General features: G+C 37.6%; 1 protein-coding gene across 4 annotated transcripts in view; it reads right to left on the reverse strand.

Annotated features, from left to right (window-relative positions):
* UBE2Q2 (ubiquitin conjugating enzyme E2 Q2) overlaps positions 1-20,383 on the reverse strand; it is a 63,960-nt gene that overhangs the window by 15,513 nt on the left and 28,064 nt on the right. For all 4 annotated transcript variants that reach the window (XM_027571112.2, XM_027571111.2, XM_027571110.2 and 1 more), the window contains 2 exons: positions 19,644-19,734; positions 13,506-13,564 (listed from right to left, as the gene is read on the reverse strand). In XM_027571112.2, coding sequence (XP_027426913.1) covers positions 13,506-13,564; positions 19,644-19,734 — 150 coding nt within the window. The remainder of the gene's footprint in view (positions 1-13,505; positions 13,565-19,643; positions 19,735-20,383) is intronic.

Raw genomic sequence — 20,383 nt, forward strand, 5'->3', positions numbered from 1 at the left:
ATTAGAGGACCAGATGTGGGAAAGAAGGTATAAAGGAAAACTCCTATGTTCAATAACTGAGATGGGGAACACCGGGAAAGGAGACTAGAAAGAAGAAGATTTCAAGTTTCCATGCTATAGAGCTGGAGATGCCTACATTCAAGTAGACATGTCAAGAAGGCAGGTAGATACTGGGAGCAGAGAAGACATAAAAACATAAGATACAAAACCTGGGAGTCACTGACCAGAAGATATTTTGAAAGCCATGGGAGCCTTTTCAACAACTACTGCTAGAGTAATTGGACCATTAGGCAAAACTCTCTGACCTAAATCTCGTATCTTATACAAAAGGTAACTCAAAATGATTCACAGAATTACCTGTAAAATGTAAAACTACAGAACTTTGAGAGAACACAAAACAGGAAAAAATCTTCAGGATCTAGGACAAAGCAAAGAGTTCTTAAATTTGACACTAAAAGCATAATCCACAAAAGGAAAAACATCTATAAATTGAACCTCATCAAAGCTAAAAGCTTTCTGCAAGACACAAGATATAAAAAAAAAAAGTTGCGCTTCCATACACTAGTAATGAAATAGCAGAAAAAGAAATTAAGAGAATGATCCCATTTATAACTGCATCAGAAAGAATAAAATAAGGAGGTGAAAGACCTGTACTCTAAAAACTCTAAGACACTGATGAAAGAAATAGAAGGTGACACAAATAAATGGCAAGGTACACTATGCTCATGAATTGGAAGAATATAAATGCCCATATTATCCAAAAACAATCTGTGGATTCAATGCAATCCCCATCAAAATACCAACAGTGTTTTACACAGAACTAGAACAAAAAAATCTTAAGATTTGTATGGAACCACAAAAGACTGAATAGCCAAAGCAATCTTAAGAAAGAACAACAAAGCTGGAGGTATCACAATTCCAGGTTTCAAACTATGCTACAAAGCTATAGTAATGAAAACAGTATGGTACTGGCACAAAAAGAGACACACACTTCAATGGAAGAGAACAGAGAGCCCAGAAATAAACCCACACATACATGGTCAATCTATGACAAGACAAGAATACACAATGGGGAAGAAAGACCATTTCTTTTATAAACAGTGTTGGGAAAACTGGATAGCTAGCTATATGCCAAAGAATGAAACTGGACCATTCTCTTACATCATACACAAAAATAAACTCAAAACGGATTGTAAGACCTGAAACCATAAAACTCCTAGAAGAAAACAGGCAGTAAACTCACATAAATCATCCTTAGCAATATTTTCCTGGATATGCTCCCCAGGCAAAGAAAGCAAAAGCAAAAATAAATAATTGGGGCTACATCAAACTAAAAAGCTTTTGCACAGCAAAGGAAACCATCAGCAAATAAAAAGGCAACCTACTGTATGGGAAAAGATGTTCACAAATGATATATCCAGTAAGGGGTTAATATCCAAAATATATAAAGAACTCATGCAACATCAAAATAACTAATAATCCAATTTAAAAATTGGTGGAGAACCTGAACAGACATTTTTCCAAAGAAGACCTACAGATGGCCAATAGACTGTGAAAAGATGCTCAACACTAATTATCAGGAAAATGCAAATCTAAACCAGTGATATATCTACTCACACTGGTCAGAATGATTAGTATCAAAAAGACAAGAAACAACAAGTGTTGGCCAGGATATAGAGAAAGGGAACCCTCATGCGCTTTTCATGGGAACGTAAATTGGCATAGCTCCTATGGAAAACAGTATAGATGTTCCTCAAAAATCTAAAAAGAGAAGTATCATATGATCTAGTAATTCCACTTCTGGGTTTTTACCCAAAGAAAATGAAAATACTAACTTGAAAATCTATGTTTATTGCAGTATGAATTACAATAGCCAAAATGCGGAAACAATCTGAGTGTCTAATGATAGATGAACGGATAAAGAAGTGATGTACATATGTACACACACACACAAACACACACATGCGCAACTAACTGACTATTACTCAACTTTAAAAAGGAATGAGATCCTGCCATTTGTGACAATAAGGATAGACCTGGGGTATTATGCTAAGTGCAATAAGATCAAGAAAGACAAATACCATATGATTTCACTTACATGTGGAATCTGAAAAATAAAACAAATGAACAAAGAGCAAAAAAATACAGACAACAAATTTGTGGTTGCCAGGCCAGGCAGTGGGAGGAAAGAGGCATGGGGAGTATGGGAGAATAGGTGAAGAAGATGCATAGGTACAAACTTCCAGGGACAAACTAAATAAAGTCCAGTGTAGGGAATATGGTCAATAATATTGTACTAACTTTTATGGTGACAGATGGTAACTAGAGTTACCACAGTATGCATTTTATAATGTTTAAAATTGGCAAATCACTAGGTTGTACACCCAAAACTAAAGATGTTATGCTTCAATTTATATAGGTAAACTAAAAACCTTTATGCTACAAAAGATTGTTAGAAGGATAAAATGAAGATACATAGTGGAAGAAATTAAAAACCACATATACAACAAAGGACTACTACGTAGACCATATTAAAAAAAAAAACTTCAAAATTCAACCATAAAAAACAATCCAATTAGAAAATTGGCAAGACATGTATGGATATCTCATGAAAGAGCATATGAAATTCCCAAATAAACACATGAAAAATATTCAAGATTAGGAAATATGCATTAGGGATACACAAATTAAAACCACAATGAGGGGATTCTAAGATGGAGGAGGAGTAGGAGACCTAAATTTCTTCTGGTCCCAGGGGATTTAGATAGATAGCTATCAAACCATTCTGAACACCTACGAACACAACTGGAGAACAAAGAAAAGAATAGCAGCAACTCTATGAACAGAAAAGGTACCACTTTCTGAAAGGTAGGACGTGCGGAGAAGTGAATCCGAGGAGATATTTGGGAAGATAGACGGCAGGGGTAAGGAGCCTCTGTCAGCCGGCTACCTGCAAGTGATACAGCAGCAGAGCACAAAATCGGAACTCTTAAAAGTCTGCTCCGCTGGGGCGCCTGGGTGGCTCAGTCGTTAAGCCTCTGCCTTCCACTCAGGTCATGATCCCAGGGTCCTGGGACTGAGCCCCGCATCGGGCTCCCTGCTCAGCGGGAAACCTGCTTCTCCCTCTCCCACTCCCCCTGCTTGTGTTCCCTCTCTCGCTGTGTCTGTCAAACAAATAAACAAAATCTTAAAAAAAAAAAAAAAAAGTCTGCAACGCTGAGGGACGTTGCTCCAGTGGCTAAGCGGGGGATGGAACGCTTGCTGGGACAGTGTGGTCTCAGGACCCTCAGGGTCACAGAAAGACCGGGGTGCCTGAGTGCGGCAGAGCTCCCAGGTATCGGAGCGGGGAAGCCAGCTGCAGAGACGGAGCCGAGAGGTGGGCTCTCAGCTCGGGGTTGCCATAAACCGTGCGCGGCCCAGTTGGGCCACTCTTCTTCTAGCAGGGACCCAACAAGTGGCAGATCGGGAAGACTCCTCTTCCTCCCCCGGGAGGAGCGGCGCAGGAGCGCACGGCAGGACTCTGCTGGGCTTGGAGACTCCACACGGGGTCATGTGCCAGAGACAGAAACACTTGGTCACAGGCCGGGTGAGCATGGAGTGCGGCCGGAGACCGGGAGACGGGAGTGATTGACTTTTTTTTTCTGGGGGCTCACTGAGGAGTGGGGCCCCGATTTCTCGGATCCTCCGGGGCAGAGACTGAGAGGCCGCCGTTTTCACTCTCATCCTCCAAAGCTGTATGGAAAGCTTGCAGGGAACAAAAGCTCCCAAGAACAAACCCGAGCAGATTACTTAGCCTGGCCCCCTGGCAAGGGCGGTGCAGTTCCTCCTCCAGCAAAGACATTTGAGAACCACCGCAACAGGCCCCTCCGCCAGAAGATCAGCAAGAACAGCCAGCCAAGACCAAGTTTACCGACCAATGAGAACGGCAGAACTCCAGCGCTAGGGGACTATAGCACATAGAATGCATGGTTTTTTCCCCCAGGAGTCTTTAGTCTTTCAACTGTAATTTTTTAAATTTTCTTTCTTTGTTCAAATTTTTCCCTTTTCAAACAACTTATCAGTTCCTTTGTTAAATCTTTTTTTAATTTTCATTTTTATAGTCATATTCTATCCCTTCATTGTATTTAACCATATACATATATATATATAGGCTTTCCATTCTTTAAAATTTGGGATGCAGTTTCTTCTAACAGACCAAAATAGACCCAAAATCTAGTGTATGGCTCTGTTCTATTCACCAGCCTGATCATGTTCTTTTTTTTCCTCTTTTTTCTTTTCCCCCTGGTTGTGGGTCTCATCTGATTTCTTTAGTGTATATTTCTCTGGGGTCGGCTGTTACCCTTTTGAGCATTTTGTTCTCTTGTTCATCTATTCTTATCACGACAAAATGACAAGACGGAAAAACTCACCTCAAAAAACAGAACAAGATCCAATACCGACTGCCAGGGACCTAATCAATATGGACATTAGTAAGATGTAGGAACTCGAGTTCAGAATAACAATTCTAAATATACTAGCTGGGCTTGAAAAAAAGCATAGAAGACACTAGAGAATCCCTTTCTGGAGAAATAAAAGAACTAAAATCTAAGCAAGTCAAAATCAAAAAAGGCTATTAACGAGATGCAATAAAAAATGGAGGCTCTAAGTGCTAGGATAAATGAGGCAGAACAGAGAATTAGTGATATAGAAGACCAAATGATGGAGAATCAAGAAGTTCAGAAAAAGAAACAACTACTGGATCATGAGGGGAGAATTCAAGAGATAAGTAATACCATGAAGCAAAACAATATTAGAATAATTGGGATCCCAGAAGAAGAAAGAAAGAGGGGCAGAAGGTATATTGGAGCAAATTACAGCAGAAAATGTCCCTAAATTGGGGAAGGAAACAGGCATCAAAATCCATGGGGCACAAAGAACCCACCAAAATCAATAAAAACAGGTCAATACCCAGACATATTATTTTAAAACTTACAAATCTCAGAGACAAAGAGAAAATCCTGAAGGTGGCTCGGGACAAGAGGTCTGTAACCTACAACAGTAGAAACATTAGATCGGCAGCACACCTATCCACAGAGAACTGGCAGGCCAGAAAGGACTGGCATGATATATTCAGGGTACTAAACGAGCAAAATATGCAGCCAAGAAAACTTTATCCAGCTAGGTGGTCACTGAAAATAGAATGAGAGATTAAAAGCTTCCAGGACAAACAGAAACTAAAACAACTGATCACCAAACCAGCCCTATAAGAATTATTGAAAGGGGTCCTCTAAGCAAAAAGAGAGCCCAAAGTAACACAGACCAGAAAGGAACACAGACAATATACAGTAACAGTCACCTTACAGGAAATACAATGGCACTAAATTCGTATCTTTCAATAGTTACCCTGAATGTAAATGGGCTAAATGCCCCAAAAGATACAGTGTATCAGATTGGGGATAAAAAAAAAGACCCATCAATATGCTGTCTGCAAGAGACTCGTTTTAGACCCAAAGACACCTTCAGAGGAGGGTGGAAAACCATTTATCATGCTAATGGACATCAAAAGAAAGCTTGGGTGGCAATCCTTAAGTCAGACAGATTAGATTTTAAACCAAAGACTGCAAAAAGAAATGAGGAAGGACACTATGTCATACTTAAAGGGCCTATCCAACAAGATCTAACAATTGTAAATATTTATGCCCCTAACATGGGAGCAGCCAATTCTATAAGTCAATTAATAACAAAATCAACAAAACACATCAACAATAATACAATAATAGTAAGGGACTTTAACACCCCCCTCACTGAAATGGACAGATCATCTAAGCAAAAGATCAATAAGGAAATAAGGGCTTTGAATGACACACTGGACCAGATGGACTTCACAGATATATTCAGAACAGTCCATCCTAAAGCTACAGAATACACATTCTTCTCTAGTGCAGATGGAACACTCTCCAGAATGGATCAGATCCTGGGTCACAAATCAGGTCTCAACCGGTACCAAAAGACTGGGATCATTCCCTGCATATTTTCAGATCATAATGCTTTGAAACTGGAACTCAATCACGAGAGGAAAGTGTTGAGAAGAACTCAAATACATGTAGGCAAAAGAGCATCCTATGGGTCAACCAGGAATTAAAGAAGAATTAAAAAAATTCATGGAAACCAATGAAAATGAAAACACAACTGTTCAAAATCTTTGGGATACAGCAAAGGCAGTCCTAAGAGGAAAGTATATAGCAATACAAGCCTTTCTCAAGAAACAAGAAAGGTCTCAAATATACAACCTAACCCTATACCTAAAGGAGCTGGAGAAAAAATAGCAAATAAAGCCTAAACCCAGCAGGAGAAGAGAAATAATAAAGATCAGAGCAGAAATCAATGAAATAGAAACCAAAAGAACAGTAGAACAGATCAATGAAACTAGGAGCTGGTTCTTTGAAAGAATGAACAAGATTGATAAACCCCTGGCCAGACTTACCAAAAAGAAAAGAGAAAGGACCCAAATAAATAAAATCATGAATGAAAGAGGAGAGATCACAACCAACACCAAAGAAATACAAACAATTATAAGAACATATTGTGAGCAACTATATGCCAGCAAATAAGATAATCTGGAAGAAATGGATGCATTCCTAGAGATGTATCAACTACCAAAACTGAACCAGGAAGAAATAGAAAACTTGAAAAGATCTATAACCACTAAGGAAATTGAAGCAGTCATCAAAAATCTCCCAACAAAAGCCCAGGGCCAGATGGCTTCCCAAGGGAATTCTACCAAACATTTAAAGAAGAATTAATACCTCTTCTTCTGAAACTGTTCCAAAAAATAGAAATGAAAGGAAAGTTTCCAAACTCATTTTATGAGGTCAGCATTACCTTGATCCCAAAACCAGACAAAGACCCCACCAAAGGGAGAATTACATACCAAAATCCTGTTGATCATGGATGCCAAAATTCTCACCAACATACTAGCCAATAAGATCCAACAGTACATTAAGAGGATTATTCCCCACGACCAAGTGGGATTTATTCCTGGGCTGCAAGGGTCGTTCAACATCCGCAAATCAATGTGATACACTACATTAATAAAAGAAAGGACCAGAACCATATGATCCTCTCAAGAGATGCAGAAAAAGCATTTGACAAAGTACAGCATCCTTTCTTGATCAAAACTCTTCACAGTGTAGGGATAGAGGGCAGATACCTCAATACTATCAAAGCCACCTATGAAAAACCCACAGCAAATATCATTCCCAATGGGGAAAAACAGAGCTTTTCCCCTAAGGTCAGGAACATGGCAGGGATGTCCACTACCATTGCTGTACAACACAGGACTAGAAGTTCTAGCCTCCGCAATCAGACAACAAAAAGAAATCAAAGGAATCCAAATCAGCAAAGAAGAAGTCAAACTCTCACTCTTTCCAGATGATATGATATGTTATGCGGAAAACCCAAAAGAGTCCACCCCAAAACTGCTAGAACTCATACAGGAATTCAGTAAAGTGGAAGGATATAAAAATCAATGCCAGAAATCAGTTGCATGTCTATACACCAACAACAAGACAGAAAAAAGAGAAATTAAGGAGTCGATCCCATTTACAACTGCACCCAAAACCATAAGATACCTAGGAATAAATTTAACTAAAAAGACAAAATTCTGTACTCAGAAAACTATAGAACACTCATGAAAGAAATTGAGGATGACACAAAGAAATGGAAAAACGTTCCATGCTCACGGACTGGAAGAACAAATATTGTGAAATGTCTATGCTACCTAGAGCAATCTGCACATTCAATGCAATCCCTTTCAAAATAGCATCAACTTTTTTCACAGAAATGGAACAAATAATCTTAAAATTTGAATGGAACCAGAAAAGACCCCGAATAGACAGAGGAATGTTGAAAAAGAAAAGCAAAGCTGCTGACATCACAATTCTGGACTTCAAGCTCTATTACAAAGCTGTCATCATCAAGATCGTATGGTACTGGCACAAAAACAGACACACAGATCAATGGAACAGAATATAGAGCCCAGAAATGGACCCTCAACTCTATGGTCAACTATTCTTCAACAAAGCAGGAAAGACTATCCAATGGAAAAAAGACAGTCTCTTCAACCAATGGTGTTGGGAAAACTGGACAGCCACATGCAGAAGAATGAAACTGGACCATTGTCTTACACCATACACAAAAATAGACTCAAAATGGATGAAAAACCTAAATGTAAGACAGGAATCCATCAAAATCCTTGAGGAGAACACAGGCAGCATCCTCTTTGACCTCAACCACAGCAACTTCTTCCTAGACACATCTCCAAAGGCAAGGGAAGCAAGGGCAGAAATGAACTATTGGGACTTCATCAAGATAAAAAGCTTTTGCACAGCAAAAGAAACAGTCCACAAAGCCAAAAGACAACTGAAAGAATGGGAGAAAATATTTGCAAATGACATTTCAGATAAAGGGCTAGAATCCAAAATCTATAAAGAACTTATCAAACTAAACACCAAGGAACAGATAATCCAATCAAGAAATGGTCAGAAGAGATGAACAGGCATTGCTAAAAGAAGACATCCATATAGCCAACAGACACATGAAAAAGTGCTCAACATCACTCAGCATCAGGGAAATACAAATCAAGACAATGAGATACCACCTCACACCAGTCAGAATAGCCAAAATTAACAAGTCAGGAAACGACAGTTGTTGGCAAGGATGTGGAGAAAGGGGAACCCTCCTACACTATTGGTGGGAATGCAAGCTGGTGCAGCCACTCTGGAAAACAGTATGGAGGTTCCTCAAAAAGTTGAAAATAGAGCTACCCTCCGACCCAGCAACTGCACTACTGGGTATTTACCCCAAAGATACAAATGTAGTAATCTGACGGGGCACATGCACCCTAATGTTTATAGCAACAATGTCCACAATAGCCAAACTATGGAAAGATCCCAGATCCAGATGTCCATCGACAGATGAATGGATGAAGATGTGGTATATATGTATATGTATGCAGATGTAAATATACACACACACTGAAATATTATGCAACACATCAAAAAATGAAATCTTGCCCTTTGCAATGACATGGATGGAACTAGAGGGTATTATGCTGAGTGCTAAGTCAATCAGAGAAAAAAAATTATCATATGATCTCAATGATATATGGAATTGAGAAGCAAGGCAGAAAGAGAATCATAGGGGAAGAAAGCAAAAAATGAAACAAGAAGAAACCAGAGCGGGAGACAAACCATAAGAAACTCTTAATCTCGGGAAACAAGCTGAGGATTGCCGGAGGGGAGAGGGTGGGGGGATGGTGGGTGGGTGATGGACATTGGGGAGGTATGTGTCGTGGTGAGTGCTAAGACTGATGAGTCACAGACCTGTACCCCTGAAACAAGTAATACATTATATGTTAATAAAAAGCAAAACTTGATTCTAGATATCCTAATAAAGATATATATATAAAAAAAAAAACCACAATGAGGTATCACTACCTAGCAGAATCACTAAAGTAAAAACAAGTGGCAAAACCAAATGCTGGATGTGGAGAAACTACACCACTTACACGTTCCTGGTAGGAATATAAAGTGGCAAATCCACTATGGAAAAGAGTTTAACAATTTATTTAAAAATTCAATATGCTACAGTAACTATATCACCCAGCCATTGTACTCCTGGACATCTATCCCAGAGAAAGCAAAACACATTCATGCAGAAATGTGTATACAATCACTCATAGTAGCTTTATTTGCAATAACCAAACACTAGAATCAGGCTACAAGTCCTTCAAGAAGTGGCTGGTTAAACTGTACTAGTCATATACGTCGATGAATCTCCAGGGAATCAGGATGAGTAAAAAATCTAATTCTTAGGAGTTACAATCCCCAAATGTGGGATTCCATTTACGTAACTATGCTTTCTGAAATGACAAAATATTAGAAATGCAGGACAGATTAGTGGTTTCCAGGAGTTAGGGGCATTGGTTGTATAAGAGGGAGATGGGTGTGGCTTGAAAAGACAAGAAGAAGGATTCTTGCCTATTTGGAACTTTAATATCTACACTGTGGTGGTGGATACACAAACCTATACAGGTGATCAAGTTATGCAGAACTTAATACATACATACACACAAATGAGGTATAAGAAAAACTAGGAAAATCTAAGTTCTATGAATTGTATCACACTCTCATTGTGATATTACATATAGTTTTGTGAAACATCACACTGGCAAAGTGTTTAAGGAATCTTTATTATTTCTTACAGCTGTATGTGAACATACAATTTTCTCAAAAATTTCAATAAAAAAAAAAAAAGCCACAGGAATGGAAGCAAAGAGAAAAGGGAAAGGACCCAGTACCAATTCTGAGGAACTCCAACATGTAGAAGTTAGGTGAACAAGGAGTTGCCAGCTAAAGAGACTGAGAGGCCAGCTGCCAAGAGAAAAATGTTTCGATGTTGCTGAGAAATCAGATAATCAAATACAATAAAGCCTGAAAAGGGACGCCTGGATTTACCAATATGGAAGTTCCTGTTGGCAACAGTGGTTTGGGAGGAATATTAACCACTAATGCCAGACGACAGTGGCTGAAGAGTGAACAGGAAGTGAAGAGTGTGATTATATAAACATTGCCGTGGGAGTATGAATGGTGCAGCCACTTTGGCAAAGAGTCAGGGATTTCATTGAAAAGTTTAACAGTTACCAGAGGACCTAGTAACTCCACACGGGTATATATGAAAGAGAAATGAAAATATACATGTAGATAAAAACATGTATGTGAATGTTCATAGCAGCATTATTCATGATAGTCAAAGGCAGAAACAACAAATGTCCATGTGATAAATAAAATGTATAGCCATACAATGGAAATGGAATTAAGTATTAATATATGTTACAATACAGATGAACTTTCAAAACATTTTGCTAAGTGAAAGAAGCCAGCCATAGAAGGCCACATTTTGTATGGTTCCACTTATATGAAATGTGCAAAAACAGGAAAATCTTTAGACAGAAAGGAGATTAGTGGTTGCCAGTGGGGTGGGGAGTTGGAGGGGGAATGAGGAATGATTGCTAATGGGTACAGGGTTTCTTTTGGGGAATGATGAAAATGTTCTGAAATTTGACAACAGTTATACAACTGTGAATATATGAAAAATCCACTGAACTGTATACTTTCAAAGGGTGATTTTTTAGCGTATGTGAACTGTATCGCAATGAAGCTGTTATTTAAAAAGAAAAAGTTGGTTTTGATAAGGAACAGAGGAATAATAGCTAGAAGATGGAGGATATAAATATATGGGACAAAAACTGCTTAATAATCTGATCAGAGTCACTCAGTGCTTAAGCTCTAGCCTGAGTCTGAGATTGCAAAACTCTGTGTTTTATCAGTCCTAAGAACATTTTTTAGTTCTTCCCAAGTCAGCCAATAAATCCTCCCCATCATTTAACAGTTGACTATGAAGACCAAGTCACTGTGATTCTGCTTCACATTAGGGTTCAACTTCCATTCATCTTTTCATTCCCGCTGTGCCAATTTGGGTTGTCCTCACTTCACTCTAAGACAGGGCCATCAACTCTTTCTTTCTTTTTTTTTTTTTTTTAAGATTTATTTATTTGAGAGAGAGAGACAGATAGCCTGTATGAGCAGGGGGAGGGGCACAGGGAGAGGGAGAGGAGAAGCAGACCCTGCACTGAGTACAGACAGAGCCCAATGCAGGGCTTTGATCTTATGACCCTGAGATCATGACCTGAGCTGAATTCAAGAGTGCAATGCTCAACCGAATGAGCCATTGAGGTGCCCCAAGACAGGGCCATCAGCTCTTAACAAGTCTTGCATTCTTCTAGGCTTTGTGAACACAATCTGTCTTCTTACACTATTACCATATTTCTTTCTGAAACATTCTCTTTCCTGTATTTTCCTGTTCCTGAACCAGCTAATGAGAGAGAAATTCAATATCCAAGGGTAACAGTTTGCTTACCAGCAAAAAGAAAATGAAAACAAAAAAACACTGTCACCATAATAAGATATTTTGTCAGCACAATTTCATAAAATTCTTCTACATGAATTCTACCCACCTTGCGTTGTAGCTCAAACTCATCTGGTATGCTATGAATATATTATGGTCTTTCCTAATATGTGATCATATTTACTTTTCACCTATGTAGATAATTTTCCTTCAACCTCCACCAGGAGGCCAAACTCACTCATACTTCAATGCCCCTTGAGATCCCACCTACTTACCAGTCTTCCCAGATCACTACTACTGGAAGAAACTCCCTTTTCCTTTAACCTCAAAGAACTCAAGTCCACACTTCACATTTGCCAATCAATGAAGTACTTAATACTTTTAATCTTTTATTTTTTTTAATTAAAAAAATTTTTTTTAACTTTTAATCTCCTTTTAGATTGCTGTGTTTTGGTATAATGGAAAAAAACCCACTTTATTACAAGGTTTATTTGGATAAGTAACAAGCTAACTTATTATTCAAATCATTCATTTGTATAATGGAATACCACCATTGTAGCAAAAAGAAGCAATGAAGAGAAACTATGTAACAGCTTTTTAAACTGAAAATGGCATTATTCAACTTCATCTGTCTCCACAACTAGGTAGTAAACTACTTAAGATCATAAATTCTTAAATTCTTAGGATTTCTCACAACAAAATGTGAAAAATCTATGCTGCTCAAGGTTGGATCAATTTCAAAATGATCTGATAAGAACATTTTTATACATTTATCCTGAACAAAATTTTTCCAAATCTTTTCCTTAATCATTTATAGCCATCCATATTTTTTTATCTAAATGAAACTATATCAACAATAGCAATGATCAAAGTAAGGACTAGTGATATTTATATCTTATTCACCATAATATGGATTACTTCACAAGGCTGAATTAGTCAACTGAGCATTTCATAATTCTCTAATAAGTGTAATTACTCCTAATTTAACGATTTATAGAACATTTCATAACTAACCCAGGTACCAATTCTGATCTTTTCACTATCCTTTATATGACTTCTAATCACAAAAAGCAATATAAGCTTCAATAAAAACGCATGAACATTTGATTCTACCAAACTGAAACCACCACCTTTAGAAGGAAACAGATGGCCAGGTCCATAGGCCCATGAGATTTTCTGTGATTATTCCAGAGATCAGAGGCTTGTGAGAATCATTCTCGAATCTTAACTTTCTCTAAACCATCAATCACAATTTATATCTGAAAAACATTTTTTTACAGTGAAATGTATACAAATAGGGGACATTAAAAACTCTTACTTATAAATAACATAATGGTTTATAACCAATGGTTCTCAAACGATGGTTCCCAGACAAGCAACAGCAGCTTCACCTGACACCATCTTATAAATGTAGAAATGCAAATTCTCAGCTTTTCCCTACATCCCAGACCTAGTGAATCCCTGGGGTAAAGCTGAGCATTCTAGGCCTCCTAGCACTTAACTAGCCCTCCAAATGATTCTTATGCATACTATCAAAGAAAATAGTTAGTTAAACTTACCCTCCTGAGAGAACAGGTAACACCACTCGAACAAACGGAGGATCAAATGGAAAGTTATCCTAAAATGCAAATGGGCAAGTTTAATTATTTTTTTTTTTTAAGATTTTATTTGACAGAGAGAGACACACAGAGAGAGGGAACACAAGCAGGGGGAGTGGAAGAGGGAGAAACAGGCCTCCCGTGGAGCAGGGAGCCCGATGCAGGGCTTGATCCCAGGACCCTGGGATCATGACCTGAGCCGAAGGCAGATGCTTAATGACTGAGCCACCCAGGTGCCCCAAGTTTAATTAATTTTAAGAAAATCCTTAATACGGTATTATTTCAAATAAAGAATGTGTGCCTTTATTATCTGGTAATGAGGGTCTTAAAAGTAGAAACAGTACCAAAAATAAAATGAAGTAAAAACCACAGCAAAAAAAAAAAAAAAAAGAAGAAGAAGATCACAGCAGCCAAACAGAACAGTGTTTTGGTAAAGTTATGAAAAATATGAAGGGGTTCCACTTTCAATAGAGCTATATAAAGGAACCATTCCAATAATGATAGACTAGGTAACTTAGATCAATCCCCTGGTTGAGAACTAGAAGAGGTGGATAAAATTTAACAATTACCGAGCTAAGATCAGGAAAAAAAGGGAACCCGGGAGAGTGGGGCCTTTCCTCCCTCTGCACCCCCCCCACCCCCACCTCCCACCTTGGGTTTTCTTTCAATTACAGAAGAGGAAGATAAGAGGTCAAGAAGCTCAGCAGAACTCAGACTCACACTCACAGGGCTGGGAAGGTAAAAATTGGAGCTGGGGTCCACCAAGGAGAGGCCTTGACAAGTCTCCCACACTTTAGGTTGGGACCCTGAAGGACAAATGACAAATTGCCCTAACTGACAAGGAATGAAGTCCAGTTTTTTGGGGGTTTTGTTTTTTTTAAAGATTTTATTTATTTTGACAGAGAGAGAGACAGTGAGAGAGGGAACACAAGCAGGGGGGGTGGGAGAGGGAGAAGCAGGCTTCCCGCTGAGCAGGGAGCCCAATGTGGGGCTCAATCCCAGGACCCTGGGATCATGACCTGAGCCGAAGGCAGACGCTTAACGCCTGAGCCACCCAGGCACCCCGAATGAAGTCCAGTTTTACATCACCTAAATCCCTGATGGATTCAGTGATCCTGGGCTGCCAGACAGGGGCAAATGCAAACCCTCTCTGGAGAAGAATAACATCCAAGGCTTCCAAAATTAGCTAATTTTTCATTTATAATGTCTATTACTAAAAACAGACAGTTACACAAGACTTAAACAGGTCCAGGAAATGAGAAGTAAATGACACAAAAACCGGAAGAGATCAAGATTAAATAGAGTTTCCAGACATAGCTTTTAAAATAACCATGCTGAATATGTACAAGAAAAGATTGAAAACCCTGGCAAACGACTAAAATTATAAAAATGAATCATACAGAAATTCTGAAACTTAGAAATACAATAACTGAAATCAATAACAGATGAATTTAAACACAAGTAGAGACTTAGTGGAAGAGAAATTCAGTATACAGGAAAACAGGCCAAAAAACACATCCAGAATGAAGCCAAGAGAGAGAAAAAGGTAGAAAAATGCAGAAAATAACAAGACACAGGGGAATGTATTGGAAAGGCTTATCATATGTAGAGTCCTAGAAGGACATGAGAGAACGGGACCGAAGCAATATTTGGAGAGACTGAGAATTTTCCAAAATTGAAAGACTTCACAAGATTTAAGCACTATGAGTATTTCAACAGAAACAATGGAAGCCCCAATGAGGGAATGATAAGTTTTTGAGTTGCTGAAAGGAATTTCTAACCTAAAAATCTATACCTAATACAAATATTTTCCAAAAAATAAATTCACAATAAGGTTATTTTCTTGTCAGGAGACCCAAGCTAAAGGAAATAAAGGATATTCTTCAGGCAGGAGAAATAGGATCCTAGATGGAAATACAGAGAATAAAGACCATGAAAAGAGCAAATATGCAGTTATGAATGAATATTGACTAAATTAAAGAACAATGATGTATAGCTTCTAGGTAAGTACAGAAAATGCATGAAAGCACATATTTCGCAGGGAATCCACGTTCTAAGTCTTTGCATTGATGAGGAAAAGGTAATTTATAAATTAAATTTATGTTAGACTATGACAAGGACATACATTGTAACTGTTAGGAAGTAAAGAAGAGTAAGAGAACACGTAAGTACTAAGCTAAAAGAGGTGAGAAACTGGAGCAATTAAAAAAAAAATCCAAAGAATGAGAAAAAGGAACATGGAATAACAAGGACAAATAAAAGGCACTTAGGAGATGGGAGACTGAAGCCCAAATGTCAATAATATTAAATGCAAGTAAAACTAACTGCTCTAATTAAAAAACAAAGATCGTCAGACTTGATAAAAATATATGAAGAGAAGAGAAAAGAAACCTCAGCTAATTCTCAGGCTACCAAGTACAATTCCTTTTTTCAAATTGTCAGTCCTGGAAACAGATTTTCCCCACACAAGATGCCAACTTAATGACAATTATTATAATCTACTTCCAAATAAATTGTAGATAAAAGGTGAGCTACTTAACAGATATAATGAAGGGCATAGATGCAAAGCTTAGTAAAGTACTTCATTTAATCTCCTACTCTTTAGATCTTTAAATATGTGATCCCAAATGATAAACCTTTTTTAATTGATTATATGACAGGGAGAATTACCTTCATTTTAAGTAATTCTTCAGAGTAACTCCACATCAAAACCTAGGACTCTATTCCATAAACTGCACCATGGAACTCATAATCAATATTTTACAGAAATAAGAGTTCCTTAAAGGGTTATACTGGGGAGGCCGAGGATGACTGTTAAAATAGATGTTTGAGTTATCTTGGTATACTGACTCAGAAACTGAGAATCTCCAGGTTTATAAGGATATCATGAAGTTTTCAATTCAACATCTTGGCCTCTCAAGATAATTTTAATGATGAAGAACATTCTATTCTTGAAAAACTCATTGAATGGCTCTACATAGTTATCACTTCCTTATACTGAGTTGAAAATCACCTCTTTAAAGTTTGACTTATTAGTTTTAATGTCATGTTTTGTGTTAATCAAAAACAAAAATGAAACCCTCCACGTACACAGCCCTTTAAATAGTTGAGAACAAGCTCTCATGAGCCCCTATGTTCTTCTCTCCAAATCTACAATTTAACCAGCTATCTTAGGACATGGAAATCTCTTTCAAATCCTTTCCACTACTTTTCAAATGAATCCAAATTTATCTAAATAAACCCTTGCTAAAGTACTACACCTCAGAATTCAGCTCAATAATTCAGATACGGCTTGAAAAACTAGACCACCACTTCCTTAAGAGCATAGCATAACACGACTGCCAAGCTGCTGACGAATCTAATAGGTCCCCATTCCCTCCTGCCCCTATCCCCAACCTTGTGTTATATTATATCTCAAGTTCCATTTTATTATTCATGACTTTCACGTTGTCACCATGGACATCTGAGGCCATAAATACTGTTCATGCTCCTTCCCATAAATCATTCTTTCTGAGTCATACCTGCTATCCCCCAATTCTGTGAATCCTGATACTTAATAACTTGGTAGTTCAGTTTGCCAAGGTTACTTAGTTCAGAGTAATCACATTCTTCCCAGCCCTCTTAAGAATTACTCCAGCCCTAGCAACAGCCCTTCTTTTTTGGTATCAGGAGTTATGGTCCAGAAGGACAAATTCAACAGGATTTCAGCCATTTACCTCCCAGATCATCCCCTCCCTGAAGTTCTCCCTAGAGTAGGAAAATACCATGAAAACATTAAGTGCAGCCACAGGTCTTTCAGTTTCCTGGTCAAGATTTCATATTCCCTTAAAAATAACTCTTGAGAAGAAAGTGTGAGGAAAGGGATATACAGGGGGCTTTCAAAGGTCCTGATTAAAAAAAAAAAGAAATAGACTCTAATTTTTTTTGAGTATAACTGACACAATTTACAACAGTTTCAGGTGTAAAGTTCTATATCTTAAGCTTGGTATTGCAGGGGCATATGATTTAATAAAAATGTTTAGATTGTTCAGGTTAAAACATTCTATATATTATAAAAAAAAAAGCCTACTATCCTGGTTTATTTTTTCAACATATGAATCAGTGAAAATGCAGTCACATTAGCAACTTCAGTAAATATATACCAGACTCACTCTCTAGGAAGACAACACAACTGACAACCACAAAAGTTTCTATAATAACAAAATTGAGGGCAAATACAGACATTTGACATTTGGGTTATCTGAGGAAAGTTCAATCATAAATAAGGATATATCCCCAAACAAAAATATACACACACAAAAGCTAAGTAAAACGCTTTCAGAAAATTATAGTCTTTTTGTGAGTATAAAGTATTCTTTCATGTCTTTGCTTTCTTCCTTCAAACCCCCCATATCCGTCTACTCTCACCTATTCCTACCACCATCATCCGTCATTACTCCTTGCCCAGATTAAAATCAAAGCCCCCAACTAGTCTCTCAGAAATCTACTCTATCTTATCCAAACCCTATTCTGATACTGAAGACATAATTGTTTAAAAAAAAGATAATAAAATGCCTAAAAGATCAATCATGCCCCTACCTAAAAACCTCTACTGGCTCTTTACTGTATAAAGGTTAAGATCCCAAACTCTTCATCATGGTCTCTGAAGCAGTATAGCCTTCATCTCAGATTTCTCCCCTAGAAAGACTGCGAACAGGGATTATATTTTAGATGCCTCTATGTCCTCAAGCCTTCCATAGGGGCGCCTGGGTGGCTCAGATGGTTAAGCGTCTACCTTTGGCTCAGGTCATGATCCCAGGGTTCTGGGATCGAGCCCCACATCAGGCTCTGGCTCAGCGGGGAGCCTGCTTCTCCCTCTCCCTGCTCATGCTCTCTCTCTCTCTATCTGTGCGTCTCAAATGAATAAATAAAAAAATCTTTAAAAAAAAAAAAAAAGCCTTCCAGAGTCCCTAATGCACTGAAGTCTACCTAACTGAAATGGAAAAAATATATTTATCTGTAAGACTATTATAACATAAACATAGCAAAAAGAAGCTCCATATAATTCAAATATAACTCCTTAGAACCACTTCCTAGTTTTTTTGAAACAAAAGATTTAAAAGGACTACATTTATCCATATTCTATATTAAATCATTACATTTTATCTAAATTCCATTGCTATTTTTCAACCTTTATTCTTAACATTAAAAAAACTATTAAATATAACCTATAAATTCAGAAAAGTACATAAAATATAAAGGTACACCATTATCTATTATAAAATATGCATCCATATAACCAGCACCCTGGTCAAGAATCAGACAGAGCCAGCTTCCAAGAAATCCCCAGATGTCCCTTTCACAGCTCACAACTCCCTCCCTCTCACCTAGATGTACTCCCTATCCTCAACTGTATGGTAATCACATCTTTGCTTTCCTTGAAAGTAATTACCCAAGTTTGAATCCATAAATCTGTGTTTCTCAGCCTTTTCATTTTTGCTCCACTAAGAAAGCTTTTTAGAAATATTTTAGAAAAAAATTTTTTTAATCTATCCCCCAAAACAGATATACTTTGTTGTTTATATAATGTGGTCCCTTAACTTAAAGGGTCACAAACCATTATAATATCTAAGATTTTTTTTTTTCACTCTAAGGAATCTTCACCCCACTGGTGAGGATACTGCCTCCAATGAGATGCAGATGCACGCCCTAAACAATGTAATTTAGTTTTACCTATTTTTGAGCTCTATATAAATGAAATTGTACAAAACATGTTTTGGGGTCTGGTTTCTTTTGCTCAACATTGTGTTTAAGATTCACCCACATTTTGCACATTTTTCTTTTTATATGAATAACACAATTCTCCATTCTACTCAAACGGACACTTGGGTTATTTCCTGTTTGGCGTTATTATAAACAACACAGCTCTGAACAGTCTTGTATAGGTCTCCTGGTGTACCTAAGTACTAATTTCCTGTGGGGTATATACTATGAGGAGAATTCTTGAACCACAGGGAATACCTTCTACTTTAACAAGTAATACCAAATTGTTTTCCAAAGCAATTATAAAAGTATACTTTCCCATTAGAAGCATATGGAGTCCCCTTAACATTTTCTTACCTTAAAAGAGAAGTTAAGCAAAATATATTCTATGCCTTCTTTTTCTTTTAAGATCTGAAGATCACTGTGCAAAGGACTATCAGGATCAACCCTAAGAATTACAAAACAAAAAACAATTCAAATAAAAACCAAGAGATCTTTTTCTTAGTAACCACAAAAATGAACCAGTTCAAGAGCTAAAGCAGAGCCCCTTGGGTAAGTTTCAAACATAAAACTGCTCTATGGTCCCTGGAAAAATAAATTGCAATAGCCTCGGACTCCTTGGGATTAAATGTCCAAAAAGGTCACAGTATTCTAAATCCATTCCCATAAGGAGATTCAAAGTTAACAGTCATCCTAGGGAAGTCATATGTATATAAATTTTCTCAAGAAATCAAAAAAAATTAATCTGCCTCTCTAAAATTGTATTACTAGCAAAGGGGTTCAAAGAGAGAAATTTATCACAGACAAGACCAGAAAAAGTGAAATCACTAACAAAATCTGAATCTGTCTACAACTGTTCTACATATTGAGGTCCTACTCAAATTCCTCATTCCAAATATAAACTGGTTATCATGGTCAATCAGGTTATTAAACACACTTTTGTTTCTATACTTCCCAATTATCTCACTAACTCCATGAAACACTTTATCCCACAGCTGGTCCTTCTTTTTCTTCTTCCTCTTTCTGAGTTTACTTATTTAAGCCTAAGAAACAGCTTATTTTAACAACCTGAGAACTATTTCTATAGAAACACAGTC

This window comes from Zalophus californianus, chromosome 6 (assembly GCF_009762305.2).
Source record: "Zalophus californianus isolate mZalCal1 chromosome 6, mZalCal1.pri.v2, whole genome shotgun sequence".
NCBI lineage: Eukaryota > Metazoa > Chordata > Mammalia > Carnivora > Otariidae > Zalophus > Zalophus californianus.